The following is a 12,516-nucleotide window of genomic DNA, read 5'->3' as shown; positions in this document are numbered from 1 at the left end:
GGCGGCGGCGGGAACCACCCTCCCTGGGTCCCTCTCCCCACCTGCCGCGGGTCTCCGCCCCACGGACCCACCCCCCTCGAAGCTGCCACCTCCGTGACCCCACCCCCGCCCCCGCCCCCCGGTAACGGGGACGTGCGCCCTGTCACTCACGTGTGGCCACCGCCGCGGCCCGGAAGCGCCCCTCAGCTGCTGCACGTCACGTCCTCCCCGTCTACGGGCCGCCGCTAGGCTCATCCCAACCTCCCGCCTTCCCGCCTTCCCATTGGCCGTTCCTCGTCCCGCCCCGCTGCTGCCATTGGGCGGTGCAGCCGCCAGTCGCGGGGCGGGGGCCGAGCGGGCCGGGCCGGGCCGTGGCCGGTGGCGGCGGCGGCGGCGGCGGCGGGGGGCCCCGCCATGGCCCACTTCGAGACGCAGTACCAGCGCCTGGAGAGCTCCTCCACCGAGTCCCCTCCCGGCGGCGGCGACCTGCTCGTCCACGTCCCCGAGGGCGCCAAGTGTGAGCGGCGGCACCGGGGGTTGGGGCCTGGCCACCGGTGGCAGCCTGAGCCTGAGGGGAGCGGGGGAGAGGAGCGTGAGGCGGCGCAGGCCCCGGGATCGGCGGTGTCTGGGCTGCGAGGGGGGCAGATCCGGGCTGGTCCGTGTGGCTGGCGTCGGGGGGAGCAGCCAGGGACCAAGGGAGACGGGGGTGGGGGCTGTGGGGCCAATTTGGGGGCCTGGGGCAGGGGGGAAGAGGTGGAGTTGTGCCCCCTGTGCAGGAAGGCGGGGAGTGCCGGAGGGCCCCTCAGCCTGCGCTTCTCTTCCTTCAGCTCCGTGGCATCACATCGAGAACCTGGACCTCTTCTTCTCTCGCATATCCTTTCGCAGGGAGGGGTTCAGGTGGGGTGCACCCCACCGCCACCTGGGCTCTCAGTGCTGGTGGAAACACGGGGTTCAGCGTAACTGGGAGCTGGGGCAGCATCTGCCCCTTCCCATAGGACACCACATGGCTCCAGAGGGGCTGGGGGATCGTAGAACCCCCTTGCCTGCGGGGTGCTGTCACCCAACACTGAAGTGACAGACAGGTTCTTTTAGGGATGCTTGGCAGTGATGATGGCACTAAGTTGTAGTTACAAGTAAAGCTTTATTTCCTTAACAGGATTTTATGATTAGCATAGCATAGAACTCATAATCAGAATAGCAGAGGATTTCTAGAATAGTACAGTTTTATAAATAGCATGGAACACAATTGTACAGCACTACTTCGCTTACGGTTCCTAATCACCTGGACTCTCCGCAGGTGGGGTCAGATCTTAAGATATGGTTTGCTGTATCAGTATAATTATGTTCAAAAGTCATATAAAAGAGTACAAGTCACTGGCTCAATCCTCAGAGGAAGCAGATGATGGTGGAGATGTCTCTGGCCACGGGGCAGGTCCCGGGTCTTGCTGCCCAGCAGCAGTTCAGGTCCAAGTTTCCACTTGGGACTTGTGGCTCCTTGGTTTTATGGACAGTGCTGTGTGTGCTGTTGTGCTTCTCTGTTCTGTGACGAGGTCATCACCGCCACGGGGTTGGCTGGGTGCCTGGGACTTTCAAGGCCAGCAAGGAAGGGAGTAATCGGCCTGGTGCTTGGGAATCTTGAGGCTGGTAGGGAGGGGAAGAGGAAATCTGTTTGGTTTGTGAACCAATCTACTTGGTTTGTAGCACCTTCAGGGCCTGGTAATGAGAGAAAGGGAAACTAATAGGTGACCCGGTCGGTCACAGAGAATGGCTGCTTGTCTTATAAAGTGGCATTGGTTCTGCTAACCACATTGCCAGGTGTTGGGAGCAGTGGATACCAGTCACAGGTTCTGGGAGTATTAAATGCATTTTTGCCAGTCTCTGTGTTGTCCTGCCCTGCCTACCCTTGTGTGGCCTGCGGCCAGGCTGAGTTTCTGCTCTGTGCTGGGACAGAGCCCCTCTGAGTGCTGGGCTGGGGAAGGAGGGAGCTTGGATGGAGCCAAGTCCTCTTATCTCAGCTGTGCTTTACCTGGACAGAGCGTGTCTGCCAGCAGTGGAGAACCAGTTTGCTGATGAGTAGGGGTGGGAAGGGATTTCCATTTGTGGTGCAGGGAGACTCGGCTGGGGAGCTGCAGGTGCCAGTGGGCCAGAAACCTCTCCATCATTCGACAGAGGGAAGGAGTCTCCAGACTGTTCTCCTTGACTGTAGCCTTCACATCTATAACCTGCATCAGAAGAATGGTTTCACCTGCATGCTCATTGGAGAGATCTTTGAGCTCATGTAAGTGCAGGTTTCCTCTCTGTTGGGGCTGTGGCAGCTGCTGGGGAACAGCCAGGGGGTTTTGCCGAACTACAGCTGAGTGAGCGGGAGGGTTCCCATTACAGTTGTCCTTTGTTAGGGTTTTCCTGTCTCCTCTTTGTTAGGGTTTTCTGTGCCTCAAACCTGCATTCCACTTCAAGGACCCGATGGCCTTGAGCTTTCCTGCTGCCATGACTGTGGGAATGCATCTCCCTGACATGTCACCCTGCCCGCTTCACTTTTTGCGGGACAGAAAGGCGATTCCCTCATGCCTGCTCCCTTTTTTTCACAGGCAGTTCATCTTTGTGGTGGCATTCACCACCTTTCTTATCAGCTGCGTCGATTATGACATCCTTTTTGCCAACAAAGCCGTAAATCACAGCCAGCATCCCAGTGAGCCCATTAAGGTGACTCTGCCAGATGCCTTCCTGCCTCCAAATGTCTGCAGTGCAAGGTAGGGGCAGGAGGTTAGCCACTGCTCTTGCTTTCTCAGGTACTCAGGGTGCCTGCCCGGACCTGTCTCCCACTACTTGCCTCTTCTTGCTTGCAGAATCCAGGCAAACAGCTTCCTCATCTGCATCCTGGTGATAGCTGGGGTTTTCTGGATCCACCGGCTTGTCAAATTTATCTACAACATTTGCTGCTACTGGGAGATTCACTCTTTCTACATCAATGCTCTCAAAATCCCCATGGTAAGTAGCTGGGCCAAGACTGCGTGTAGTCTAAGAGACGCGGGAGGTGTTGCTGGGTGGTGAGAAGCAGCTCGCCTTCACTCCTCTCTGGAGCCAGCTTCTCAGAGAGTCTGGTACCAAGTGCTCTTCCCTCTGCTGCCTAACCGCACAGGTCTCCTTTCAGCCTCTTCTCCAGCAGGCAGCTTGTTTTGTGATAACCCCTCTCTGCCTGCTGGCACACGCCTCTGCCATCTGCCACCCAGTATGTTTATTTTTCTTCTTCTTTTCTGGGATGCCTTTTGTGAGAGAAAGCATAAACAAGGATATCCTCCTACCCCCCTGGGTTATGGACAATGTCATCTTCCTTGTTTATGTGGGGGAAACTGAGGCATGGAGCTACTTGGTTGGTGAAGATGTGTTAAAGATGGGGTTTGAGGCTTGCACAGAGATCCTAGTCCAGAACCCTTGCTCTGATGAACAAAAGGGGCTCGTGCATCCTTTGAGGAGAAGCCGTGTCTTGAGAACGGTGGAGTGAGCCAAGAGGCTTGGTTTGTCCCCAGCTGTTCCACAGGCTCCCTCCCGGACACTGCTTAAGTCCCTTCCCCTGTTGACTCCAAATAGCAGCTCTGAGAGGACCCGTGGGAGCCTGGAGCCCTGTTTGTGCCTCCAAGGCAGCTGGCGTGTGAGTGGCTGGGAAACGGTCCCCTGGGCGCTGGGACAAGGTATGGGATTTGCTCGCCGCGGGCTAAAGCGGTGCAGGGAGGTGCCTCGTGTCCTGGTGTCGCGTGTGGCTCATCAGCACCCCAAGGCGTGCACTGGGCCCTGCTGTCTGAGGGGGCTTAGCCCGGCCTCTGTCTTTGGACACATCCTACCCCTAACCTTGCTGCTTGCCCCCTTCCAGTCCACCCTGCCCTACTACACCTGGCAGGAGGTGCAGGCCCGCATCGTGCAGATCCAGAAGGAGCACCAGATCTGCATCCACAAGAAGGAGCTGACAGAGTTGGACATCTACCACCGCATCCTCCGCTTCAAGAACTACATGGTGGCCATGGTGAACAAGTCGCTGCTGCCCATCCGCTTCCGCCTGCCCCTGCTGGGAGACACGGTCTTCTACACGCGTGGGCTCAAGTACAACTTTGAGCTCATCTTCTTCTGGGGGCCCGGCTCCCTCTTTGAGAACGAATGGAGCCTGAAGGCCGAGTACAAGCGGGCCGGGAACCGCCTGGAGCTGGCTGAGAAGCTCAGCACTCGTATCCTGTGGATTGGCATTGCTAACTTCCTCCTCTGCCCCCTCATCCTCATCTGGCAGATCCTCTACGCCTTCTTTAGCTACACGGAGATCCTGAAGCGGGAGCCGGGCAGCCTGGGTGCCCGCTGCTGGTCTCTCTACGGCCGCTGTTATCTCCGTCACTTCAATGAGCTGGACCACGAACTGCACTCACGCCTCAGCAAGGGGTACAAGCCAGCTTCCAAGTACATGAACTGCTTTATCTCCCCACTCCTCACCATCGTGGCTAAGAATGTGGCCTTCTTTGCTGGCTCCATCCTGGCTGTGCTCATCGCTCTCACCATCTATGATGAGGACGTGCTGGCAGTGGAGCACGTCCTGACCACGGTCACCCTGCTTGGGGTGGGCATCACGGTGTGCAGGTGAGGTGGGTCTGTGCTGCCCCTGTGCTCCTGGCAGCGCTGTGGGGAGCAGTGGGGCTGACAGCCATCCACCCGAATGCGCTCTTTGGTTGCAAGTGGGTGTGGATCTGCCCGAGCGAAGGGCGCAGATGGGGAGAGTCAGAGGCAGGCAGGAGAAGCGGGTAGAGGTGGTCTTGGGTGCAGTGGTTGTGTGATATGAGGGGTGTTGCTGTATAGCTCCGGCCATGCCCCAGGGCTGGGCTGGCAGGAAGGTTTGGCTTGGGCATGAAGGCTACAGGAGGAGATGTGATACGAACCAGTCACCCTGCCCTCCCAAGATGAGATCTCCTGGGAACTGAGATGTGATGCTGTGATATTTCCCTGTCCTACAGGTCTTTCATCCCTGACCAGCACCTAGTGTTTTGCCCAGAGCAGTTGCTGCGAGTCATCCTGGCACACATCCACTACATGCCTGACCACTGGCAAGGCAATGCCCACCGCTATGAGACCAGGGACGAGTTCGCCCAGCTCTTCCAGTACAAAGCGGTGAGCTTGGCTTGTGTGCGGCTGGGCTGGGCACTCACCCCCATCCCTGCAGGAGGGAGAAGCTTCCGGAGAGCCAAGCAGCTCCTGGGCAGAGGAACAAAGGCAGCTTTCTCGGAGACGCCCTGCCCCAGAAGATACAGGGCTGGAGCTGGGGGTTGGCTTTGGGATTCCGGGTTTCTTGATATCCTCAAGCTTGTACTGAGCCTATCACCTCTGTGCTCAGGTCTTCATCCTGGAGGAGCTCCTGAGTCCCATTATTACCCCCCTGATCCTCATTGTCTGCCTGCGGCCCAAGTCCTTGGACATCGTTGACTTCTTCCGCAACTTCACCGTGGAGGTGGTGGGTGTGGGCGACACCTGCTCCTTTGCCCAGATGGACGTGCGCCAGCATGGCCACCCAGCGGTAGGTCCTGTGGGGGGCAGGAGAGCAGGCTGGGCTCCCCACCAGCTTGTCTGGTCCTTTAGAACTGTGAGAGGCTGTAACTCACCACTCCTGCCAGGCCCACGGCCCAGCCACCTGCCTCTCTGCTGGGTGTCTGAGGCTGCCAACACAGGTCACCAGCCCCAGAGGGCTCTTGTGGCCCAGCTGTGATTATTAACTTGGTATTTTGGGAGCTAGGCTTTGTCATTTCTTTATTTGTTGTCATTGCCTGTATCCCCAACCAAGAGTCCTGTGTCCTCAGCAGAGAGAAGTGGGGATATTTGGACATTTAGGAAGCATGACCACTGAGAACTGACTTAAAGAAGCTGGGCTGCTTGTGCCCAGGAGAGAGGCAGCCTCAGGGGGATGGGAAGCATTTTCCATTGTGTGAAATCCAGTGTGGAGGGAGAGGGGACCCATCTATTTCCTGTGCCTGGGAATTCAGGTTACTTGTCAGGAAAGACTCCCTAGTTATGGGGCTGTGAACTAAGGAGGGGGTGGACTCGCTGGCAGGAAGCTTTTAAGAACGGTCATTTGTTGGCTGTAGTCGCTTCTGCTGCAAGATGGAGAGTGCAAGACGAGGCTTTCGGCTTTGTATTTTGTGACTAGTCCTTGTCTCTGGATGTCCTGGGGTGGAGGTGGAGGATGCTGTTCTTGCTGCTTCTTCCCCAGGCTGGGAGGGCCGAACTCATCTGGGGCTGGTCTTTTGGTGTAGCGCTCGCTTCAGCCTGTAGCCGTGGCCCAGATTGTGCTGGGCGTTGCGTGCTTTGCCCAGGCTGATTGCAGGATTCCTGGGCCTGGCGGGCGTGTAAAGCAGATCCTCTCCCTCATTACCTGTCTGTGCTTCGCAGTGGATGTCAGCAGGAAAGACGGAAGCCTCCATTTACCAGCAGGCTGAGGATGGCAAGACGGAGCTGTCCCTCATGCACTTTGCCATCACCAACCCCAAGTGGCAGCCGCCCCGCGAGAGCACGGCCTTCATCGGCTTCCTGAAGGAGCGAGTGCACCGGGACAGCAGTGTGGCGCTGGCTCAGCAGGCTGTGCTCCCCGAAAATGCCCTCTTCAGCTCCATCCAGTCCCTGCAGTCGGAGTCGGAGGTGCCCGGGCTAGGAGGGGATGCGGGGTGTTCTTGAGGTGCTTGCTGGGTGCTGACAAACTGATTATCAGGCACTCTGGGCAATTTTGCTCTTGCCTGGGCTGTATCTAGGGGTGCAGCTGTGATAGATCAGCACTAGTTGGGACTGTTGCTGGGTGTCTAGAGAAGGCAGCAGGCTGTCCTGGGGCCCTGTGAGGTGGGAGAGGGGCTGCGAGAGCTGGGGTGCCTCAGTTCTGTGTCGCTGGTGGGGATCACCCCTGCAAGTCTGCACAGGGCAGTGATTCTCTCCTGTTCAACTCTGCAGCCTCACAGCCTGATTGCCAACGTGATAGCCGGCTCCTCGGTGCTGGGCTTCCACATGGGCCGGGATGGACAGGCCTCCCGCCATCTCTCCGAAGTGGCCTCAGCCCTGCGTTCCTTCTCCCCGCTCCAGTCTGCACAGCAGCCTCCCAGCGGCTTCCAGACATCAGGAAGAGATGGAGAGGGAGCCCAGCCTCGGGGCGCCAGTGCCATGACAGCCTCTGGGTAAGCTGCAGGCTGGAGAGGAGCAGCCAGACATCTTGCAAATTCCTTAAACCCTTAAAACCATCGTGTTGTCCTAGGGGCACGGTGGCATTTGTCTCTGCAGCCTGGGACAGCAAGGGACATGTGCAGAAGCAGAGTTAGGCCCAGGTGCTTAAGCTGGCCCCAAATGGGAGTGTTGGGGTTCTGGTGTTCTCTTGTAGGTACCACTATGGTGAGAAACCTCTGGTAGGGAAGAGGCAGTGTCATAGCAGGGCTGGTCACCTGTGCATCTGTGGAGGTGCCACAGAGGGGCTGTTCCTACCCAGCCTGGACGTGGATCTCTGCAAGCCTGACATTAGAGTGGAGAGGGACTGGGCAGCGTGGGGGGCACCTGGGCAGCAAACACCACTTGTGTGTCCCATGGCAGTGCTGATGCAAGGACCGTGAGCTCGGGGAGCAGCGCCTGGGAGGGTCAGCTGCAGAGCATGATCCTGTCGGAGTACGCCTCCACTGAGATGAGTCTACATGCACTCTACATGCACGAGGTGAGCAGCCTGGAGCGGGGCCAGGGCGGGCAGGACTGGGGTACCCGATCTGGAGCGACTGGGATACCAGTGCGAATGAGAGTTGAAACCAGCGTGCATACAATGCTGGGGAGAGGGTGCATTTGAACATCTGGGCTCTCCCACACAGCTGACTCACTCACGTTTTGGCCTGCAGTTGCACAAGCAGCATGCCCAGCTGGAGCCTGAGCGGCACACTTGGCACCGGCGAGAGAGCGATGAGAGTGGAGAGAGCGCCCATGAGGAGCTGGATGCTCAGCGGGGTGCCCCCATCCCCCTCCCTCGCTCTGCCAGCTACCCCTTCTCCTCATCGCGGCAGCCTGCCGAGGAGACGGCCACGCTGCAGACCGGCTTCCAGCGGCGATACGGTGGCATCACAGGTACGGGAGCCAGGGCAGAGATCTGAGCTCCGGGTCAAAGCTCCACATCTGATGCCCCCCGGGTAGGTAATCTTCCTCCTTGCCTCTCCTGCAGACCCGGGCACAGTACACAGAGCCCCATCGCACTTTTCCCGCCTCCCTCTGGGAGGCTGGGCTGAGGACGGGCAGTCGGCGAGACACCCAGAGCCCGTGCCGGAGGAGAGCTCAGAGGATGAGCTTCCACCACAGATCCACAAGGTACGGGGGGAGGCTGTGCCGGAGAGGGGAAGCGTGTGCTTAGGACGGTCCTGATAGCTACCACATCCCCTCTCTGTCTTGCAGGTGTAGCCTTGTAGACAAGGGATCTCGTGGGGGTTGCGGACTGGGAGCCGCTTGGGCAGCAGGATGTGGCATCAGCCTGATTCTTCTCCCGTCCTGAGCGGACAGGATAGTCCCGGGCTCCATTTTGTTGCCATCAATTGCCGAAGAGACAAAACTGCCAGGCCGGCGGCTTTGCGGTGGCACTGTGTGTCCAGCCGTGTGTCAAGTCAACACCACTCTGACTCTTGTGGGGTGGATGCGTGTGTGAGTACATACATGTGTCTGTGTTCACATCTGTGTCGTCCGTGTCGGAGAATCGCTGCAGAGCCTGCGAAAGCTGACGTGACAGGACTAGCAGTGGGGAGCTGTGGACTGGCTTGGAGGTGGCAGCAGCAGCTGCTCTTCGAAGGGATGTGAGATGGCACCAGCTCCAGATGTCTGCCCAGAGCTGGAACCTGCCTCCAAAGTGAAGGAAGGAGCTGTTGAGGAGGGTCTAGCTCAGCCTGTAGCACCGCACCTGCCCTGCCTGCAGCCCTGGGGAGGTGCCTGGGACCATGTTCACTCTCCTGGAGAGGACCAGTGTTGCGTCCTTCAGCCCGGAGCAGGACAGCAGTGGGACAGTCTCCCACCCCTCTGCCCCAGCACCCTGCCGAGGGATGGGCCCCGGCTGCTGTTGCTGTGGGTAGAGGTGGGATCTAGAGCTGATGGGAACAGCTCTGGCCGGGATCCAGGGATGCTGCAACTTCCCCAACTCTCAAAACAGCTGGCCTGTCGCCTACACGCCAGGCAGGGTTGGTGGGGTGGAGGTCCTGAGTCCCTGACATCTCTCCCAGCTGGCAGCATCTGTGCCGTACGTCTGGGCTAGGGCAGCAGCATCCTTCCTGCTGCGTGGCACCATGAGACCCGGGCTGCTAGCGGGTCCTCCTGCAGTGCCAAAGAGACCCCGAGGTGGGGCAGCCCGGTGTCTCCCGTGAGTGCTCGGAGCCCGTCCTGAAGGTCTTGTGCTCTGTGTTTTGGTTCCCTTCCCACAGGCGTAACAGAGGCCTTTTCCCCATGCCCAGGCTCTGGTGCATTGAGTCTGTCCTCCTGATGTGGCCGTTTCTGTGGTATCGGGCCTCTCCTCTTCCCCGAGCGAAGGCTTTGGTGTGTCTCGCATCTCACCTGGGGGCTCTCAGCTCCTCCTGCCCTCCCGAAACCATCCTTTTGCTTGCAACATGGCTTCAGCTGCTGTGGAGACCATATACCAAGCAGCTGGCTCATGCCTGGGGGTGCAAGGAGGGGTGCCCTGGACCCAGAAGAGTGAGGCAAACCCCAGCTCAGTCCTGGGGTGGGGGGATGGGGCAGATCAGGATCCCAGCTGTGCAGCGTGGCCTCGGACAAGACCTTCCCGCCATTGTTCTGGTTTCCCTCTCTTCTCTTCCAGTGGCAGCTTGCGAGGATCTGCATCCCAGCTGACCCCCGCCAGGCTTTGCTTTCCCCTCCCTCCCTCTCTCCCCTTGCCTCTGGCAGGGGCTGCTTGCTTTTGCCATCCCCTCCCCGCGCACCGCCGGCCCTCCTCTGCCATCCCCGGAGTCAGGGCCGCCTCTGCCCCTGCCAGGGTTATTGCCTTCTGCCCTTTGAGCCCGGGCTGGGCGCACGCTGCCGAGCCGGCTGCTCCCAGCGCCGCAGGCTGGGGTGCTCGTGCAGGGGCAGGCTCTTCGGGGGCGGCGAGCTCCCCGCTGCGATGGGGTGGGACAGGTCGGAGCTGCAGCTGCTCTGGGGTCTGTAAGAGACCAAGCAGAGCGTGCTGAAGCAGAGATGGGGTCAGGACTGAGCCAAGCTGGAGGCCGGTGCTGCTGCTGTCCTCCCATGGAGGATTGACTGCACAGACCCCGCAGCAGCTCCGGCTTGGGGCGGTCATGGCAGGGTGAAGGGAAACAAAGCAAATTTCCTGGGAACACAAGCTTTCCAGTGGCTTCCCCCTGGCACCTGAGTTGCAGCCCTGCACGGAGGCGAGTCTCCCCGGGTGCTGCGGGATGCTGTGCCTGCGCTTCCCGGCGGACTTGCTGCTGGCCTCTGCTGCGCTGAGCGGCTGAAGGCTGGCAGTGCGTTGGGGCAAGGGCAAGAAATTCCAGGCCTTTCCTAGGGCTGGCAGGAGGGATAGGCTGTGCAGGAGCGGGCAGGAGTCCTTGCCGCATGTTGTGCTTGTGTCGGTGTCCCGTGTGCATGGCGAGCCACTCGCTCTTCCTCATCTCCTGGGGCGTGCGGGGGTCCCTGGGGAGCGTGGTATCGCACCCCCGTGCCCTCGCTGTACAGCTGTATAGCCGTCTAATAAAGATGGGCTGATTCATCCCTGCCCGCGTCCGAGTCTGCCTTCACCCTGTGGCACCGCGTAGCCCACCCGGACCCGGCCGCGGCGTGGGGCACCGAGGAAGCCGAAAGAGCCGGTGCCCGCGATGGTGGCGGGAGGCTGCGAGGAGCTCGCTGGGCCGGGAGCTCCCCGCAGCTCATTCCCGGCCGGCCAGGGGCCGCGGAACGGGGGGAGGCGGCGGCTAAATTTATCCCGGGGAGGGCAGCGCTCCGTCCTGTCTGACCTCTGCGGTGGGCAGGGCCCTCGCTGGGGCGGCGGGGGCTATCTCGGCACCGCAGGGCAGGGCTGGTAGCGGTGATAAGCGGGAGCGGAGCACCTCGGCTTTGGGGGACACCCCCCCCCGCCCCGCCTTGGCTGCCGGCACGGGAGTTCGTCCCGTACCACCGACACCCCGCCGCTCCCGTCTCCGCAGTTGTGGGGCAGGGTAAGAGGGGGTGGGAGGGGCTTAGGGGCACCGGGGCCCGGAGTGGGGGGGACGGGACGCACCGGGGGTGCAGGAGCTTCCCTCGCGGGGGCGGGGAGCGGGGCGGAGCGGCACCGGGGCCCGGCTGGCGGCGGCGGCGCGGATCGGAGCCCGGGGCAGGTGAGCGGGTGCGGGGGAGCGGCGGGCCCGGCACGGCGGCTGCGCGGGCTGCGGGACCGCCCCGGGGCCCAGCGGCGCCGGCACAGCCCGGGCACTGCCCCGGCACGGCCGCTGCTTCACCCCCGCGTGTCCCCCGCCCGGTACGTGTGTTTCCTCGTGCGGCCCTCCCCCCTCCGCGTGTCCCCCGCCTTTACCCTTGCATTTCCCCTGCATCCTCCCGCATTACCCCCCCGCCCCGCACTGCCGCTGCCTTGCCCCCGTTGCTCCCTCCCCGCGCTCAAGACCGGTCCCAGCGCCCCGCTGCCTTCCTGTCCCTGCGGCTCCCACTGCCCCCCGTGTCCGGGTGCATCCCCAAGGGCCCAGCTGGCTCCGGAGGTCCCAGCGCGGTGTTGCTCCCCCCCCCCCGCCGTGTCCACGGCATTGCCAGGGCCCACAAGCGATTCCTGGCGTGGTGTCCATCCCCGTGGTGTCCATCCCTTGCTGGCAGCCACGGCTGTGTGTGCGTTGCACGCAGTGTGTCCCGTGTGTCCATGTCCGGCGGTGCTCGCCCCTGTCCCTGTGGGTGCCCTGCTCTGCTTGGCCATGCCATCCCTCCACGGGTCCCTCCTTGCAGCCGTTCCCAACAGCCCAACCTCAGACCCCGCTGCAGCCCCTCGTCTCTTCGCAGCCGGTGACCAGCCAGGATGGTGGTGTTGGGGGGCTACTGTGAAGGCAACAGCTCCATCGCCCAGGCCTGGGTCCAGCAGGGCTTCCAGCCATGCTTCTTCTTCACCTTGGTGCCGGCCGTGCTGCTGAGTGTCTGCCTGCTGCTGGGCGCCCTCCAGTATGCTTGCTACGTCCGCTTCGGCCGTGCCATGGAGCCCAAGTATATCCCCCGCTCCCGCCTCTACCACGGCCAGGTCCTGCTGTCTCTGCTCCTGGCCCTGCAGCCCTTCGGCGGGCTGCTGTGGCAAGCAGGAGGGCCGGGACAGCTCTACGGGTACATGCTGCTGCACGCCTGCCTCTGGGCCCTCAGCTGGGGCTGTGCCGTCGCCCTGCTGCAGCTGGAGCACAGGCGGGTGCTGGCGCACGACCGGACGCGGGGTCACGGCACCGTCCTCCTCCTCTTCTGGGCGCTGGCCTTCGCCGCTGAGAACCTGACCCTGGTGTGCTGGAGGAGCCCGCTGTGGTGGTGGGCGCTGGAGGACACCAACCAGAA

At 61.3% G+C, this 12,516-nt stretch overlaps 2 protein-coding genes across 5 annotated transcripts in view; both read left to right on the top strand.

Moving 5' to 3' along the window:
- Positions 1-358: 358 nt before the first annotated feature.
- ATG9A (autophagy related 9A) lies at positions 359-10,719 on the top strand. Of its 2 annotated transcripts, XR_015258903.1 has the most exons (15): positions 359-496; positions 807-852; positions 2,195-2,257; positions 2,568-2,729; positions 2,826-2,967; positions 3,848-4,596; positions 4,968-5,121; positions 5,345-5,524; positions 6,394-6,639; positions 6,943-7,163; positions 7,570-7,687; positions 7,863-8,085; positions 8,180-8,322; positions 8,407-8,649; positions 9,417-10,719. XR_015258903.1 is itself a non-coding variant. In XM_086750801.1 (14 exons), the coding sequence occupies exons 1-14, from the start codon at positions 394-396 to the stop codon at positions 8,410-8,412; spliced, it is 2,556 nt and encodes an 851-aa protein (XP_086606927.1). In that variant the 5' UTR covers positions 359-393; the 3' UTR covers positions 8,413-10,719. The 2 variants fall into 2 exon arrangements, 1 of the variants encoding a protein (XP_086606927.1); XM_086750801.1 differs by having other exon boundaries at positions 8,407-10,719.
- A 537-nt stretch (positions 10,720-11,256) lies between these two features.
- The window catches only part of ABCB6 (ATP binding cassette subfamily B member 6 (LAN blood group)), a 6,677-nt gene continuing 5,417 nt past the window's right edge, over positions 11,257-12,516 (top strand). Inside the window, exons 1-2 of one of the 3 annotated variants that reach the window (XM_086750833.1) lie at positions 11,257-11,318; positions 11,986-12,516. The exon at positions 11,986-12,516 is cut by the window's right edge and continues 1 nt beyond it. In XM_086750833.1, the coding sequence (XP_086606959.1) occupies positions 12,002-12,516 (515 nt within the window). In that variant the 5' untranslated portion in view covers positions 11,257-11,318; positions 11,986-12,001. Of the gene's footprint in view, positions 11,319-11,366; positions 11,459-11,970 lie in introns of those variants that run through there. The other 2 variants (XM_086750834.1, XM_086750835.1) reach the window with 2 other exon arrangements.

This window comes from Chlamydotis macqueenii, chromosome 6, assembly GCF_036417535.1.
Source record: "Chlamydotis macqueenii isolate bChlMac1 chromosome 6, bChlMac1.mat, whole genome shotgun sequence".
In the NCBI taxonomy this organism is placed as follows: Eukaryota; Metazoa; Chordata; class Aves; order Otidiformes; family Otididae; genus Chlamydotis; species Chlamydotis macqueenii.
The sequence above is the reverse complement of the archived record's forward strand: the minus strand, read 5'-3'. Positions and strand labels throughout refer to the sequence as shown.